Source organism: Podarcis filfolensis, assembly GCF_964270895.1.
Source record: "Podarcis filfolensis genome assembly, chromosome: 12".
NCBI classification, from domain to species: domain Eukaryota; kingdom Metazoa; phylum Chordata; class Lepidosauria; order Squamata; family Lacertidae; genus Podarcis; species Podarcis filfolensis.
The window spans coordinates 38,850,624-38,868,215 of NC_139614.1; the positions used below are offsets into that span (position 1 = coordinate 38,850,624).

At 43.1% G+C, this 17,592-nt stretch overlaps 2 protein-coding genes across 6 annotated transcripts in view; one reads left to right on the top strand and one right to left on the bottom strand.

Moving 5' to 3' along the window:
* Positions 1 to 1,764: 1,764 nt before the first annotated feature.
* On the bottom strand, positions 1,765 to 2,148 carry LOC310746424 (microtubule nucleation factor SSNA1-like; the record flags this gene model as incomplete). The annotated part of the gene is made up of 1 exon (XM_083580139.1): positions 1,765 to 2,148. One exon carries the CDS (start codon positions 2,146 to 2,148, stop codon positions 1,765 to 1,767), a length of 384 nt encoding a protein of 127 aa, XP_083436265.1.
* Positions 2,149 to 4,496: 2,348 nt separating this feature from the next.
* Positions 4,497 to 17,592, top strand: part of WAC (WW domain containing adaptor with coiled-coil) — a 48,631-nt gene continuing 35,535 nt past the window's right edge. For 2 of the 5 annotated variants that reach the window (XM_083579607.1, XM_083579608.1), the window contains exons 1-3: positions 4,497 to 5,112; positions 5,706 to 5,742; positions 7,374 to 7,569. In XM_083579607.1, the coding sequence (XP_083435733.1) occupies positions 5,018 to 5,112; positions 5,706 to 5,742; positions 7,374 to 7,569 (328 nt within the window). In that variant the 5' untranslated portion in view covers positions 4,497 to 5,017. Of the gene's footprint in view, positions 5,563 to 5,705; positions 5,743 to 7,373; positions 7,570 to 17,592 lie in introns of all 5 variants that reach the window. The other 3 variants (XM_083579610.1, XM_083579609.1, XM_083579611.1) reach the window with 3 other exon arrangements.

Genomic DNA, 17,592 nt, shown 5'->3' on the forward strand with positions numbered 1-17,592 from the left:
TTTGGCATGCTGGAATGCTATGTGTGTGTATATATATATATATATAGAGAGAGAGAGAGAGAGAGAGAGATAGGGAGGGAGAGCAGCTTTTCCTGCAGTTGTTGGGACCTCGAGAATGACTTGAGAAAGGATGCTGCCAGCAGGTTCCGTTTTTTCAGAGCCGTCAGCCAGAAGTCCCTTACTCTGTCATATGCTGATCTGAGGACATTTCAGTCTCCTTACCTTCATTGCCCCTGCCCTCCACCGCTCCCAGTGTTTTACAAGTTAGTCTTCCCAATAATACATGCAAGTGGGAATTACAAATCAGGCTGGCTCTTAGTATTTTTTTTGCAATAGGTTATGAAAAGTTACACACACACACACACACACACACACATATATATATATAGTAACTTTTCATAACCTATTGCAAAAAAAATACTAAGAGTTACACACACACACATATATATAGTAACTTTTCATAACCTATTTCATAACCTATATATATATATATAATGAGTTAAATAAAAATGTGTATGGCATCTATGCATAATCATTTTATTTTTTTTGGCAAGGAACTTTTTCATTTGTTGGTTTAAGTATTTTTCTTAAAACACTCTGTGGAATTGAAGGCTTCAAAAACATGATCAACAGCTATTCAGTTTTGAGATTTCAGTGCACATTCTAGAAAACAATATACAGCATTCCTTTTCTCAATACAGGCAAGAATGTCAACTCTGTCCTCCTGCATCAGTAACATCCCCTTCACATTTGTTAAGCAAGACTTCACTGTGGGGTTATTCCATGACAGCTACCACGATTGCTCAGACAATCCTATTCGCTTTTCCTGGGGTGGACAATTTCCAGCCTCCAAGAACAATTCAAGATGCAGGGCCAATTCAGAAACACAACATTCCGGAGTAAGACAATTGCAATGGGCAGGGTATTTCTCCTGAAAAACATATTTAACATTTTGCATTGTATGACGTGAATTGTATTGTACACAAACAATATACACCTTTGTTAGAGGACAACTGTTGCCTCTAGAATTGTCATCTTCTCTCTTTTTTTGCAGAGTTTTTTTCTGCAAGGAGGGGCATTGTTGTCTTCTGATGTAACGCCTTGCCATCGGCTTATACCTCAACGCTGGTGAGGGCTGGGTACTTTGCATAGCTCACAGGTGAGTTTGGTCACTCAAGGATAATTCCAACAGCTTGAAATGACTTGAGACTGGGACCCCAGAACCCACCGGCTGAGAGGCATGTCCCCGTCTTCCAAGAAGCTCCTTTGGAAGTTGTTGTTGCTGGTGTACTACAGTTGTGAAGGGACACAGTAAAAGCTTGCAACAAAAAAGTGGACAAGCCCTGCAGGATTTACCCAAGTGTTATGTCCTAAATCCTGCCCACATTGCCCTCAGACGCATTACTGGAACCACAAACATTTTACAAACCAATTCTTTCCTTTCTGTTCCAAAAATAGTAGATGCTGCATGTTACTTTAAACACAGCCCGTGGTATGCTGAATCCCAAGTACTCTGTTCAGTGATCCAGCAGCTGCTAGGCTCCTTGGATCATGTGTCAGTTGGCTCTAACATGAAGTCCTTGCAGCATCTAAAACAATCTTAGGATAAGCAGTTAAGTTTTAAAGAACTTTATTTTCAACTTGTTTATTGCTTCCATGATATTCTTTATAAAAAGTAACAATTGATACATAATAAAAACATTAATAAACCCACCAATATAAGATCAAAGAGTGAAATTTCTTGTATATAACTTTTCACCAAGCCTAGTGTTGCGTTTGTTGGAGCCCAAGTGTTTGAATATCCCCAGTCACATTTCTATTTAGCATTATCATTTTGTCTAAATTCCCCGTTTCGGCTTTCAAAACGTTCAGCAGCATCCTAGAGCTTTCCAAGATCTTCTCATAAGTCAACGCTGCTTCGGCAAGGACTTCGTCAAGTTTCTTCTGTGCAGCATTTTTCTGTGCTAAGTTTTCACACACACAATCCAGTTGTTTTGTCAGTGTCTCAATTTTATCTTGGATCCTATTCTTTTCCTCTTCCGCTTCCCTGATCTGCTTGCTCACTTCTTCTCTTTGCATGTACAAGTCTTCTATATGTTTCACAAGTTCATTATTATAGCCTTGCAGAACAGCCCCCTGATGAGTCATCCTGCTGGCTCCACCCTTCGGAGGAGAAGGAAATGATCCCTGCTTCCACCAGCTGATCTCACCACCGTCTGCCTGTATTTTATAATTTAAATGGAGAAAAGAAAGAAAAATTGCTAAGTGCTTTTGAGCAACACTGTAAAACCAGCACATACATAATGGAAACGTCAATAGCAATTGTAGAAAATGTGATTAAGGAAACCATCTGAGTAAGTTTCCAAGGATCCTATTTTGCCATTACTTTAACTTCTTCCACTCTGACATGCAAGTGGCCAATGGTCTTTTCCAAGACGTTATGAAGCTGCTGATATTTTGAGATGGCTCTAAAATGTGTGCACTTAAATGCTGTGTGCAAGAGAATGTGTAGATGTATGAATGATGCAGGAGTGAAATTATATGAATGCATATGCCTTGATAGGCATGGGAGAGGAGCACTGAGGAAGAAGAGAATAGGGGAAAGAATTGAAGGAAATTTGCCCTCCCTGCTTCTCTCACAAGGTTCTCATGCTGCTTTATTATTGTTGTTAATAATAAGAAGTCTCCTCCCCTTTGTCCTAGGATAGGGCCATTAAGGTGCTCTCTAGCTATAGGATGGCTTAGAACAGTAAATACACGGGCAACATGTGCACCAGACTATCTAGGATTGATTTACTGCAGTTTAAGTAAGGTTTCTGGGGAGATTTGCAGGGTTTGAGTGTACTGAGAAGAATCCAAGTCTGCCTAAGCATTTGCTTCCTTACCTCTATAGTGCCTGCTTAACTTGTACGTTTGCTGGTAATAGAAAGTAATGCACCGTTAAGGCTACCTGTAGTAGTAGAAGCTCAGCTGTGCTTAACTCCTAAATAAATATACTTAGGGTAATACAGCCAGTTTCCAGGGCACTTTTCTCCCACAATTTCCAGAATGGCTGCCTGGGGTTGAAAGGAGGGGAGTGAGAAATAGGCCAGCTACTTGAACTTTTCTGTCTGGAGGGGTCAGGCGTCTCACCTTCGAGGGAGGGGCCCCTTGTGCAACCCACAAGAGAGTATGTGGTCCCCAAACTCATCCAATCTCAGCCTGCAAACAGGGACTCTACTACTTTTGATTTTGTTGCTAGAGGGATCCTCCAGCACAGGCGCCTGCGCAGGAGTAAATTTGGCCTTTGAAAGCGCAGCTTTTCATGTGCCCTTGAGGGACAAGATCCCTACTCTTTCCTGCACATCCATAAAGGAGAAAGGGAGCTTCGCGCTGGCTGCACAGTGGTACCTCGGGTTACATACGCTTCAGGTTACAGACTCCGCTAACCCAGAAATAGTACCTCGAGTTAAGAACTTTGCTTCAGAATGAGAACAGAAATCGTGCTCCCTCTGCGCGGCAGCAGCGGGAGGCCCCATTAGCTAAAGTGGTGCTTCAGGTTAAGAACAGTTTCAGGTTAAGAACGGACCTCCGGAACGAATTAAGTACTTAACCCGAGGTACCACTGTATTCTCTCTCCCCTCAAAACCTTCCGCTAAAGCTGCAAAAGAAAAGCAAGCGGCGGCGGCGCCGAGCCACCAGTTGGGGGAGATGCCTGCCCGGCAACCCGCCCTCCTTGCTTCGCCTCCGCGCTTCGGGCAGCTGTTTTCCCCCAGACCCAGAATAGACCAGCGGCCGCCCACGTGCCTCCCAGAATAGCTCCGTTGTCACCCTCCTTCCTGCCGCGGATCGCTCGGAATGAGGCGCCGGGAGGGGGCGGGGCCCGCAGTAGCCACTGGGCACCTCGGCGCGGGGACCGCGCAGGAAGGGAAGCGAGCACCTCCGCGGCTGCGCACTGCGAGCACTGAAGCCGCGGCGGCCCTTACTTCTTCCCCTCCCGCAAGCAAACGCCCCGGCGGGTCGTTGCGGCGTCAGCTCCGCCCAAGCCAAGCGTTGCGCGGGCCGCGCGGCGCTTAGTTCTTTGGAAGGAAAGGCGCCCTTGTGGCGATCTCTTGCTCAATAAGCCCGCCCGGGACTGCAGCTTCTGCAAAGGCTCGCTCGGAAAGCTGTGCCCCGCTTCAGCTCGATGGAGCTTGGAGTAAATCCCATTCAGGTCCATAGGCGCTCACTCTCGGGCAAGCGGGATGGGATCGCGCCTTAAGTGGCCACAGAGGGCTCTGGGCGAAGCGTTTTACTCCTGGATAGGCATGCAAATAGGAAGTTTTCGTGTCCTCACCCCAAAAGGCTTTCCTTGGAGAGTCAAACTACAATCTACACACAGTGCAGAAATGGTTCTGGTGACGTTTTGTTTTAAATTACAGGGGCTTGGACTAGATGACCCCCGAGCTTCCTTCCAACTCTATAATTCTACGAAAGTCCCATTCATAGCTACATTTTTCTAGTTCTCCATCCTCACCTCCGGTAACGCCCACTAAATAACTCCGGTAACTTCGGCTTCGTCGAGGATGGAACAAAACGCGTTTCTGTTATCCCAGCAGAGAACGTAGTTCAGCGGATACAGGAACGAAAGACAAACTCCAAGCCACCTAGCTTGAATTTATCCAGCACTTTACGAGCGTATTTCCGGAGCTCATTCTCGGAGGATTAAGATGGGGGGGAGCATTTCTCCTTTCTCCTTCCCCTTGCGGAAATAGTCGAAGTGGAGATAGCGATCCGTGACGGAGACAGCCGGTGCCGCCCGAATGCGAGGGCTGCAGGCTGCACGGAGACTACCGATGGTTTCCGAAACTGCAGCGACCGCACAGAGAGCGAAGAAGGGAGGCTAAAAACACACACACACAAACCCAGGCGAGAGCTTGTTGGAGCCTGACGGAAATGGCCGATGTTTCCCGAAGGAAACCGCCTTAGCATCCGGAAGGGAGGAGGCGGGGCATAGACTTAAGAAAGAGGGTGGGTTCAAAAAAGAAAAAAGGACTGGATGGAATGGGAGGAGCTTTGGCGGAAAGAGCCGATATCAGCCGACGTTAAGCGAAGGCGGCGGCGTCCGAGTTTCCCGGATGTAGTCGGACGGCGGTAGTGTTGGGAGCTGGAGCTGTAGCTGAAGGGAGGGGGGAGGAGGTGTTGGCGGCGGCGGCGGAGGGCGAGCGAGCGAGCGAAGGCGGCCAGTGGCAGCAGCGGAGGGGACGCGGCCGCCTTGTGCTTCCCGCGCCCCGCTGTGCGCGTGTGTCCGTCCTGCGGGGGCGCCTCTCCTTCTCGCTGGTGCGGAGAGGAGGAGATGGGCCCGTGAGCGCTGCTTCCCCTCACAGCCGAGCTGCCTGAGCCGCCCCTCCTCCGCCTCCTCCTCCCTCCCTCCCCCTCCTCCTCCTCCTCCTCTTCCCTGTCCCCGGTCGGAGCGCTGCCTCCCCCTCCCCCCTCGGCGGCGCCCGTGGCCCGGCCGCGCCCTCCTGGTCCCCTCAGTCTCTCACACACAGGCCGGGCATTGATGGTAATGTATGCGAGGAATAAGCAAAGACTCAATGATGGGTAAATAACCCCCTTTCTCGTTCCGCCCTCCTCCCGTCTTACTCTCTCTCTTCTCTCTCTCTTTTTCCTACCCCCCCCCCTCAATACCAACGGCCAGTAACGGTCGCTCGCTAACGTAACGTCTTTTTCTCCTCTCTTTCCAGCTGTCACGACCGCAAGGGGGACTCGCAGCCCTACCAGGTACCGACTTCTTCGCCCGCCGCAGCCCCACACACCGATAGGCCCCTGCGGCGGCGGCGGCAGTAACTGGAGTGTGGGAGGGCGAGCGAAACTACTCGAGCGCAGGCCTCGGCCGCCGCTGCAGGCCGCGGGGGAGGGGAGCCAACCGCTTCCCTTGGCTCTGCTCCGCGCGCGGCGGGCCGGGAGGGGGCAAGGGGGCGGCGGCGGCTCTTGCTCTCTCTCTTACCCCGCGACCGCGAGGGCTTGAGCGCGAGCTGAGGCGGCGAGAGGCGCTTGGCGGCGGGGCAAGGAAGCGAGAGGCCTAGGCCCGATGCGGGCCGCAGGAGGCGGAGGGCGGCATTGTTTTTTCGTTTTTTCATTTCCCCCCCGAGCGAAACCCATGGGATGGCGGTAAGCGGCCGGAACCCGAGTCCGGAAAGGCTTCCCGAGTGCCGCTGACCGTCTTCCCTTCCCTTAGGAGACGAAATAGGAGCCGGGATAGGTTCTAGGCCTTGGGCTTGTAGTAAAGCCCGAAGGGAATTCTAGTTCCTCAAACCCTTTCTGTCAACTGAGAAAACTTTAAATTGGGACAGTGTTGAAGGTACCCCTGAAGAAATTTGGGAAATGGCCGGTGTGAAGCTTTCCCTTTGTCATCTCCCTAGTGTTAAAAGGATTGGGAGGGCTGGAGATGTAAATATGGTCAGTGGGTTATTTGACCACTACACTTATATACCTGAGTGATCAGATGAAAGAGGCAGCTTTGACAACTGGAGGCTGCAGTCAGTGACAGCACATCTAATGTAAACATTCATCACACAGCCTTGTGAAAAGGGGCAGATGGAGAGAGGTTCTGGACAAGGCCCTGTTGTGTTTAGTATAACACAAGGTGGTGTGGATGCTACAAAGCTGCACATTCCACTCATACTACTACAAAATCTATCAAGCCCTTTGATTCTTTTGCCAGAAATCTCTCCGCTCTTTAAAGTGCGTAACAATTAATCTCAGTTCATAGATGAGTGGTACTACTGGTTAACGTTGACTATTTGGTTAGATTGTGTGGGATATATTTTTAAGGGGGGAAATGGAGAGGATGTGTTATTGAAACTGGTATCAAATGCCCTAAAGATTTTTCAGTGTCATCTGTATATGGTAAAAGGTATTCTCCATTTAGTAAATAAATAAAAACATCCTGCATCCTGCAGATGAAATAATTCTGTTGGACAGTGTGCATAGTCCAAGGTGTTTCAGCCAAGGTGGTACTTAAGACTTATTTGAGAATAGTCTCCCATTAAACACAATGGAATATACATAGTTATGATGTAGCACATCAAAAAGAAGCTTGACTTGGTTGAAGATAGGCATCGTGTTAATTGTACTACTCTGAATAAATCCCAATACTGTATTGGAAATAGAATGTTTGTAATAAATTGGAAGTAGGGTTGAAAAACCCAGAATTACGTGCTATTAAGTTTGTAAAATGACATAGCACTAGTTAGGATCTAGACAATTGTGAAACTAGTTCCATGACTTAAGAGGATTTCTAGGCTTGATTTATTTTGGACAGCAGCTTCTCCATGCTGCATGGCAAACTGTTTTTAAAAAAGATATTTCAAAACACAGCTTGAAAAATCTGTACTTGTTATTTCTTTCAGGCTCTTAAATACTCATCAAAGAGTCACCCCAGTGGTGGTGATCACCGGCATGACAAGATGCGAGACACCACAGACCCTTCACCACCAAATAAAATGTTGCGGCGATCTGATAGCCCTGAAAACAAGTATGGTGACAACACTGGACACAGTAAAGCTAAAAGCATGCATACTCACAGAGTTAGAGAAAGGGATGGTGGTGAGTTAAACTTTAACTGATTTGTATTCAAAATACTGCTAGTAATTGAAATAAATCTTGCACCAAAACAAAGCGCATTCATTGAGGTGAAGAATTTACCTCACCATTATTTCAGTTCATTCACAACACTGCCACAGGTTCCGTATCCCTGTGTTAGGGGGCTTTAGACCTGGCTGCTTTTGTTGTCTAGTCAGGATGGCTTCATAAACCTGGGCTTTTTGTAGAAACTGCCCACCAGTGCAATCTAGCATGGTGGCGTTTGAAGGAAATGATACTGTGTCTTTTGGTAGGCAGGCCTTCATGTGCCTCATATAAAATTTGTTCTTCCCGATAAGTACAGTTTACAAGAGAGACAGTGTAGTGTAATGGCCCTGTATTGGAGGTATCTGGCTTCAGATACCCTTACTCAAGCTTAAAGCTTGCTGGATGGTCTTGGGAAGCTACAAATCTCACCCAGCCAAACCTTGCATTCAGGGAAATTATGAAGATAATGGGGTTTACCATAAATACTCTGAAAAGAGCTATATGTCGAAAGATAGGGATACAAATGTTATGAATAAAATAAAGTGAACAATTAGTGAAGTAAACAACATATAAAACAAATTCTTAATGCAGTGAGTTAACACAGTTCTTGTGTCTTGGTTTTATTAAACAAAATTTATATACCATGTTATTGTAATAAAACCTATTATGTGGTTATTTGAGATTTGTAAGAATAGAAATAACAGTAATTCCATGAAGCATTTTCTTTCATGCTAAGGCTATTACAAATCAGCATTTAAGTTTCTTGGGACAGTGAGGAGGTTTTTGTTTTTGACAAATTATCATGTTAGGTATCCTTACTGTCACACAACTATCATATTGTTGTAGTTAAAAGCTCTGATAATGACTGCACCCTAGTGCTATAGAAGAAGAAACTTTTCAGGTTCTGTTATATTTCATATTCGCCACTGCACTTTGAAGGTTGTAATTGACAGCCCAAATCCTGTTCTTATCTAAAGCTGTTGTGATGAATGGACAACTACAGTGCCATCTTGCATGAAGTGTAATTACATCTCAAGAAGTCTGATTCTAAAAAGAGAAAGCCTCGTTCCAATACTCCACTGGAGATTCTCACTAATGCTGGATGAATGGGGCTGCTTCTGAAACTGTATGGGATTGTGTATGTCCCATGTCCCCACCTTCTCCTTGCCCCTTGCTCCCTGTTCCCGAGGTTTTCATGTGATGTTCATGGGTAGTGTTAGGACTTTCCTCCAGTACTGGAATAGCAGTGATGAAGCTGCTGATCTGGTAAAGACAGCATCTGCCTACAGGCCTGTGATGCTTTTCTGCCACACTATAGTAGAGTAATGGGCCTTTAGTAGTTTTTACTAGAGGTGTGCAACTGCCACAAAATTCAACTTGTATCTGTAGCTTTGAGAAGTGGCCAGTTCTGTTACTCAGAACTAAATTGGATATGATAAAAAAATCCAGCTCTTTTCTTTCTATTAACTATTATGGAGAATCAAAAAATGTCCATAACCACCTCCCCCTTCACAGAAGCGGATGGGGTTTTCAGGCACAGCAGCCCCTCCAGAGTGGATTTTTTGTATTTTTTAATGCATTTTTACAACTTATAAATACATCATACAATATTCATCATTCTCTTGTCCTCGGACTTCCCAGTCCATCTCTCCATGGCATTCTAGGTAGTCTTTTGTCGGCTGCATAATCCATTATTCCATCCAATTTCGTCTCAAATCTTCCTTTATTTAATGTTATCTGCTGCTCATATGTTCATTCCTACTTGTAGGTTAAATTGACTATTATACCCTCTAAGATACTCTCTAAAACACTTTGAAGAGTGGATCCAGAGTGGATTAAGCCTGCCAATTTAGAGGCAGATGCATCCGGGAATTCTAAAAGTTTGTTAAAAGAAAAAAATCCTGTTATTTTCTGCAAGGTGTGGTTGCAATTTGCTTTGGTGGGGGTGAAATCGCCAAATTTCAGCTGCAGTAATTCCCCTTCAAAGCCATGATTTTTACTATTTTGGGGTGGTTGTGGTAGGAATCATAACATGGTAGCTGTGGTGGAGAAACACCCCCAGGAAAGACTGGAGTGGGTAAAATATCGCCCTGAAAGGATTTTATTACACCTAGGGTCATTGGTAGATTTGGGGTAGGCTTCTGCCCCCATCAATGATTTATGGGGATATAGCCTTTTCTTTTTGTGACATATCACCATTGACTTGCATAGAGAAGGGGTGTTGGCATAGGGGTCGGGAATAGCATAGGTTAAAATAAACAGCATAGATTGAAATGAGCAGCAGTTTTTAATGTTTTCTTGAACATTTCCCCCCCAAATTGGTGTGCTCCGGAAAATAATTAATTGTGATTAAAATCTAGACCTCTTCTTCAAATTGAAAGATTCTCCTTGCCCTCCTGCTCCCTCCCCATCTGAGCTTAGTGTGTTTCTCTAGTCAGCTTGGCTTTACAGTGGTACCTCTAGTTATGAACTTAATTTGTTCCAGAGGTCCATTCTTAACCTGAAGCTGTTCTTAACTAGGGGCGTGCTTTTGCTAATGGGGCCTCTTGCTACTGCTGCGCCACTGGCACACGAGTTCCATTCTCATCCTAGGACAAAGTTCTCAACTTGAGGTAACTCTTCCAGGTTAGCGGAGTTTGTAACCTGAAGCGTTTGTAACTCGAGGTGCCACTGTACTTAAAATAATAATAATAATAACATGCACTTTAAAAATGCAGTGCTTTAAGGGCAACTGAGTCCACAAAGTGAGTTGAGACTTTAGGGAGTCCGTCATCTGACTCAAAATGCCTTAACAGTGCAATTTGACTTGGGACTATGAAAAGCTCACACAAATCACCCCTTTTTGACTCATAATTTTGGAGGTACACAGAGATGATGCACATCTCCAGTATTTACCTTTTAAATGCACCTGTGTCACGGATCCATGCTTCAAGGTATTAGATGTTTAGACTTGCATGGATTCTTCATTCACAATATCAGTGACTTGTTCATCTTTGGTTAGAAAATAGGGGTAGCAGTATTAAAATATAAGGTAATGTGTTATATTTGCCAATATCTTAGTACCGTGTCAGATTATCTGTACGTCAAGAATGTTTCTGTGGGGAGCGTCATTTTTAAAGGATGGTATGCAATTGTGACTTTACTAGCATCAGTAGAATGGGGAGGCAGCCAGTTTTTAGGGAGTTGAGTAACTCTCTGGAGCAGATTTAGGAGGATCACCAAAAATTACTTCCCTCCCTGCTCTGCCGATGGATCCCTTCAATCAGTGGGCAGTCACCATTGTATATAGTACCACCGTGGGAATCATCTTGTTCCCATAGTCCATGTAGAAATTAATACAGATCATCTTGACCAATTTGCTTGGAAGTAAACTCAAAGGTAGTAAATGTGTGATTTAATTTAAAAAATAGTAGAATAAATTTAATCTTGGGGGTATTCATCCTTTCCAGAAAATAATGTGAGGCTTAAACTTCAGTTGTTTACAATTCAAAGGGCTTGCTCTTAATGTTGAACCCCATTTTGAAACGAGATACTAGTATGATCACTTTGTACCTGGAGCAGGAGCACGTCTTTCTTGAAAATGCCTTTCCTTGGCTAGAACTTGGAAGGAACGTACTGTACTGGGTAGGTGGGTATATGAAAATTGGGGGAAGGTAGCAGAAGTGTTAGGTTGAACAGCCACTCCAGAAGTATATTGATCCATTTGGTTGTGCAGTAGTACCCAAGTGGGCTCTTGCATGTTTCCTCATTGACAGGAATGAGTGTGAAGCTTTGTATGTGACCATGTTGGGTGTAAAAAAGCAGGACTTTGATGTTACTGCCTCATGGAGACCTTTGTGGGGTCCCTGAAAATTCTGTGTGATATAAAAACCACAAGAGACACTAATTGAATGCCTGATCATGGGGCGGTTTCCTAGTGGATTAGCTTCCCGATGATGATGATAATTATTTAATTTGTTTGTCTGTTTGCTTGCTTACCACGCACCTGACCGGGTTACCCTGGCCACTCTGCAGCTTCCAACAAATTAAAACACACTAAGACATTAAACATTAAAAACTTCCCTATACATGTGCAGTGCTACCTTCAGATGTCTTCTAAAAGTAAGATAGTTGTTTATTTCCTTGGCATCTGATGGGAGGGCGTTCCCCAGGGCTGGTGTGACTATTGAGAAGGTCTGGTTCCTTGTTACCTTACTTTTTGCAGTTAGGGAACTGCCAGAAGGCCCTCGGAGCTGAATCTCAGTGTCCAGGCTGAATGCTAGATTTAATTTTTCATAATTCCTAACACAATTTATTTAGAACAGAATGGTAGGTATAATAGTAGGCAGGGAAGTTTGATAAATCTGGAAGTCATCCTTTGAAATGTTAAGTTGTTTAACATGGCTGTTCTGATCTTCATTTGCACTTTAATGAATTAAGTCTAATTTTATATCCATTGAACTTGTTAGAACATATTTGTAAGAGTAGACATGTTTAGGATTTAGCTGTCAGACATTTTTCAATTTTGGCTTTAGTTGAATTAATTTTTAAAAGGAATTATATAAACATATAAAGAAAAATATATTGTCTTCAGTTAAATCCATCTTTTAAAAATTATTAAAAACTAAATATCAAGTATTAATAAAATTATAAAACAAAGACAAATGTAATCTTCATAAATTCATATTGACATAATTGCCAATAAACACAGACCAAACAAAATAGACAAAATTAATACTTGTTGGGCTATTTGTATTATTATTATTCTGCCAGGAAAATAGATGTAGCATTTGCTTTCTGTAAATCAGGTAAGTTAATTCTGCTGGGCAAATTTAGTTTTGTAGCTATTGTCACTTAGTGACTAAAAAGTTTGAATCATAGAGATTGCCCTTCTGTAAGCTAAACTTTTAGAATTAGAGAGTTCTCAAACTCAAGATTCAGTTTATGACACAACTAATATTCTCAGCCTAGCTTCCCTCCCCCTCTTACTGCACAAATTATTAATGTGGAAATATTAAGCCTCAATGCCATTGAACTTAACATTTTTGCTTAAGCTTGGAAAATGATGTAGACCTCTTGAAAATCTTTATAATTTGTTCCAAGGCAAGATTCCAGGTTCAAGTTATCTGTACAGTGGTACCTTGGGTTACAGGCGCTTCAGGTTACAGACTCCGCTAACCCAGAAATAGTACCTCGAGTTAAGAACTTTGCTTCAGAATGAGAACAGAAATCGTGCTCCCTCGGCGCGGCGGCAGCGGGAGGCCCCATTAGCTAAAGTGGTGCTTCAGGTTAAGAACAGTTTCAGGTTAAGAACGGACCTCTGGAATGAATTAAATTCTTAACCCGAGGTACCACTGTATATGCATGGGAAATTTAGGACTCCTTTCAAGCAGCAGCCATCCATACACATAAAAAGCCTCTAACAAAGTTCAGAGGCCCATCCTAGAGCAACAGCCCAAAATGTATGGAGGGCTGTTATTGGAATGTGGTTTTGACCCTCACCGCAATGCAAGAGCAGAATCAGTTTATGCTCATGCCAAGTTTGGTTTTTAATCTCATGTTTTAAAACTCTTATCATTTATATTGAAAATGATCCGTAGCTGTTGAATATTGTAAAGGTGTGTGTGTGTGTGTGTGTGTGTGTGTGTGTGTGTATGTGTATGTGTGTGTGTATTCCACGAGTAAAAACCAGCTTCTATGTGCAAACCTTGTACCTGGCAGGCACATGTGTTGGATACAGTGCTGTTGCACTAACTAATGATTGTTACTGGTCCATCAAATATGATGGTGACTGATCACTTGTTCAGAGAGAAAAGCAGTGAAAGAGCACTTGTTTAGAGAGAAGCATTCTGGTGATGAATACTTTTAGAGTGGTTGCTGCTAATCACATTTTAGGTCATATAGGCAAGTACAGCAGTGGATATAGCTGCACATTCTTCAATGTTTTTGGATCAGCCGCAGTATTTTCTTCTCCAGAGCAAAAAGAGCATGAGTATTAAATAAACTTAAGGACAATTTCAAATAATATCCCTTAGAAAGCATTCCCTAAAAGAAGAGCTGCCAATTTGTTGTTTTGGCAAAACATTGATCTGTGCCATTTTTTCGCCAACTCCAGAAGTTATACAAGATAGAAGTAGGGATGTATTGCTTTTCTATAAAATTAAAATAGACAGCTTCCAGAGATTAAACAGGGTTAATAGTAAAAACTATTACAATGTCCAAACCATCATTAAACCTACCAGTTATTAAACACACAGAGAGATCAATATATATAAAATAGGAATCTGGTTAGGATGTTTACAGGCTTGATCCCGGAGAAGTCTCATATTATAAAAGGTGTTCCCTAAGCTTTCCTGGACCATCTTGTGTGGATTTTAAGGCTCCAAACCAAATTGAAATTCAACTAATTGGCTTCCAGGACTGTCCCCATATGTTTAAAGTAATAGGATCATAGTGGACTGTAACTGTATAAAAACTGTGTGTTTATTTTGCTTAGTCTCGGTAGTAAAAAGTTCGTGTTGGTTTGTCTGACTTTTTTGAAAACGAAGATGGTTGGCTTGATTTTAATTAAGAAATTTGCCATCTCACAGTTCTTTAATTACTACTAGTAAAATCACTTCTATATATGTTGGAAATGGTTCAATGAAATCTCATCTGTATCTGGTAAATCATGGCCTCAATTTCCAAAACTTCTTTCACCTATTGTTCAACTAATCCAGTGTATTACTATGCCTAGCAGATTTGCAGAATGGTTCCATTGCGGTTCTGTTTTTTCTCAGTATTTCATATAGCATATGTTTTATTACCTCTGGTGCTAGCTGCCATTTTGCAATGATCTATAATGCGCATCTCAATATAATGGAGAACATATTTGACTTACAATAAAAAGGACATAATATTCTTTGTCCTGCAAGTGGACATCTAGACCCTTTCCAAAAACTTTGACCCATCCCAGTGCAAGAGCAGAAGCATTTTGTGCTCTACTACAGAAATGGTCTTGAAATTATCCCTTTCTGAAACGTTTTTTCCCCCTCAAAATTTTTATTGATTTTCACTAACTCTTCTTTCTGAATTGTTATATTGAAGAATAACTGAAAAACAGACAAGGTTTGCCTGTGTAATCAAAACTTCTGCTTATAAAAATACTTGTGTCTAGCACTTGAGTTGCTGAACAGCTGTAAAGTAGAGTGTGTATGATTTTAATTAAACACAGGGAAGACAGGATGCTGGTGATCATGGGTTCCTGCAGTATCAGAATATGCAGCTTGTTGTGGGCAGAGTTGTGGTCCCTCTGAAGCAGCTCATGTACAGATTTGGGATACTCTCTAACTTAGTGTTTTCCTTGGATGCACAGGTAGCAGTGGCTATCAGGGGTGCCTTTCCCTAGCTACAGCTTGTTCACTAGCATGAGTTCCTAAAGAAGGTTGGCCTGGTATTAGTTACTCATAGCATAGTTTGGTTACTTCCAGACTAGATTACTGTAATGCTGTCTATGTGGAGTTGCCTTTGAAAACCAGAGACTTCACTTAGAACAAAATACAGCTGCCAGACTCTCTCCCCGCCCCTCCCCCCCATTGGAGAAAATGGATGGGAAAAGATTGTTATTTGGGAATACGGTTGGACAGGCAGGTTAAGTTCCCACGTGTGACTTCTTACTGGTATTTAGTTGTGAGATCTATCCAGGCTTGAACTAAGGCACTTGCCAGCAACATTTTCGGTTTCGTAAATTAGAACTACCCACATCTCCTTAACAAGGAAACAATGCTTTGTGAAACTTGCAGCCTGATTCCATGCAGAATTAGACAGAATGTCTTGCCAGAGTGGTGCATGCTTTAGTTATCTCCCACTTGGACTACTGCAACGTTGGGCTACCTTTGAAGGTGACTCGGAAACTGCAGCTAATCCAGAATGTGGCAGCAATACTGATGACTGGGAGTAGCCACCAAGACCATATCACACCGGTCCTGAAAGACCTAGATTGGCTCCCAGTACGTTTCCGAGAACAATTTAAAGTGTTGGTACTGACCTTTAAAGCCCTAAATGGCCTTGGCCTAGTATACGTGAAGGAGCATCTCCATCCCCACCCTTCAGCCCGGACACTGATGTCCAGCTCCGAGGGCCTTCTGGTGGTTCCCTCCCTGCGAGGTTACAGGGAACCAGGCAGAGGGCCTTCTTGGTAGTGGCACCCATCCTGTGGAATGCCCTCCCATCAGATGTCAAGGAAATAAACAAGTGTCTGACTTTTAGAAGACATCTGAAGGCAGCCCTGTTTAGGGAGGTTTTTAATGTTTGATTTTTTTATGCTTTTAATTCTGTTGGGAACTGTGACTTTAGGTGCACCTAATCTGCATAGGATTGGATTGCTAGCATAGCCAGGTGATGGAGGCTGTTAGCAATGTGTGCATTTGTGTTGGATCAGGAGGGAGCTGTACCCTGCTCTTAGTAGACAGAGGCAGTTAGTAGCCCATACATTGAATCTAGGGTGAAGGGTGAACTTGACATTTTAACTGGACAGCAAGAGACAGGCCCTCAAAATAAACAGTTGTTTTGGACATAATGCTAAGTGCTACATAAACTAGCAGAAGCAAATTGCAAGCTCACAAATTCACCCCTCTTCCAGCATTGCTATGAGAAGGAGATTGGAAGCATCTGTTTCCTGTTTTAAGCTAACTGCACTACATCATGTCTGAACTGGGGAAACACTGATTAAACATGGTTTTGTTACAAATCATAAACCACAGTTTGATTCTGATTTGTTTCAACAAGCCATCATTTAATGTTGTGTCCAAAACATGTCATTCATTGTCAACAGCATATTTGGAGGTTGTGCCATTTAGCTGAGCCCTAGTAGTGGCAAAAGAAAGAACTTAAAAACAGACATCTTTCTGTGTTTGGGAGGGAGCTTGTGCAAGAGAAAGGGAATGGCAGTACAGAGGTAGATATTAAAGAGGACCTGAAACATAGGGGTGTGGTGCAACATTCACCAGCCTAACAGGAGGCCTAAAAACTATACTGTTGGCATCTGTGGCCATCCTCCTATCATGCCATTCAGAAGCATGGGTGTTTGGCCATGGATTGGGGGAATAAAATTAACAAAAGATTGGCAGAACATGTTGCTTGCTGTACCTGTACTAATTTTGCTTAGTTTTGCATTTAAACAAATTAAGTAATGATTAAAATCCAGATATTGAATAAAGACATTTTAATTGGCTTGGGTTCTATCTCTCCTATGTGTTGGTTTTCATAAAAATAATACCTGCTGAGTTAGGAGTATACATTAATGTAAATGTGCATAGACATGCAGATTCAGCAGTACAATCTTATGCATGTTTACCTTAAAGTAAGTCCCACCATGTTGAATGTACTAATTCAAGGTAAATTTGCATGAGAGTGAGCCTTTAATAGTAGAATAGTTGGACATAGACAATAAAGAAATATATAGCTAGACAGATCTACAATTTTTGCTGTCTAAACTGGAATAATTTTTAAAGCAAGGGCCTTGCCTATTTTAGAAGCTAGAACAGAGATGAGCAAAAATCTGGAACTGCAGTTCATTCCTTTCTCGTGAACTTGAATAAGTTTAAGCCTCTACCTTCTTCTGATGGCGGTGGGGGCTATTAAGATGGCCTTCCCCGTGAGTTTTACGGATTTGGTTGCTTTCTGACATATTTTGGGGTTTTCCTAATGTTCTTGGTGCTCTTGGTTAAACCATAGGAAATCATGGTTTGTAGATGCCCTCTTTTGTATTATAAACCCTATTCATCTCTGTATTCTGAGGATTTGAAAGTGAAGAAATAAGCACGTTGTTGGCTAGAGAGCAAATTATGGAGAACAGATTAAATTTGTAAGAAACTGATGGCAAATAACATGCTATATCTCTGACACTATTGTGTCTGCTTTATATTGTCGAGAGGAGTTGTCCTGTGTGGCAAAAGGTCTGTTGCAATCTTGCCAGCAGGGCGAAGAAGTCTGGCTGTGCCAAGTTTGCAATAAACAGTACAAATAATCACACTTTGATTC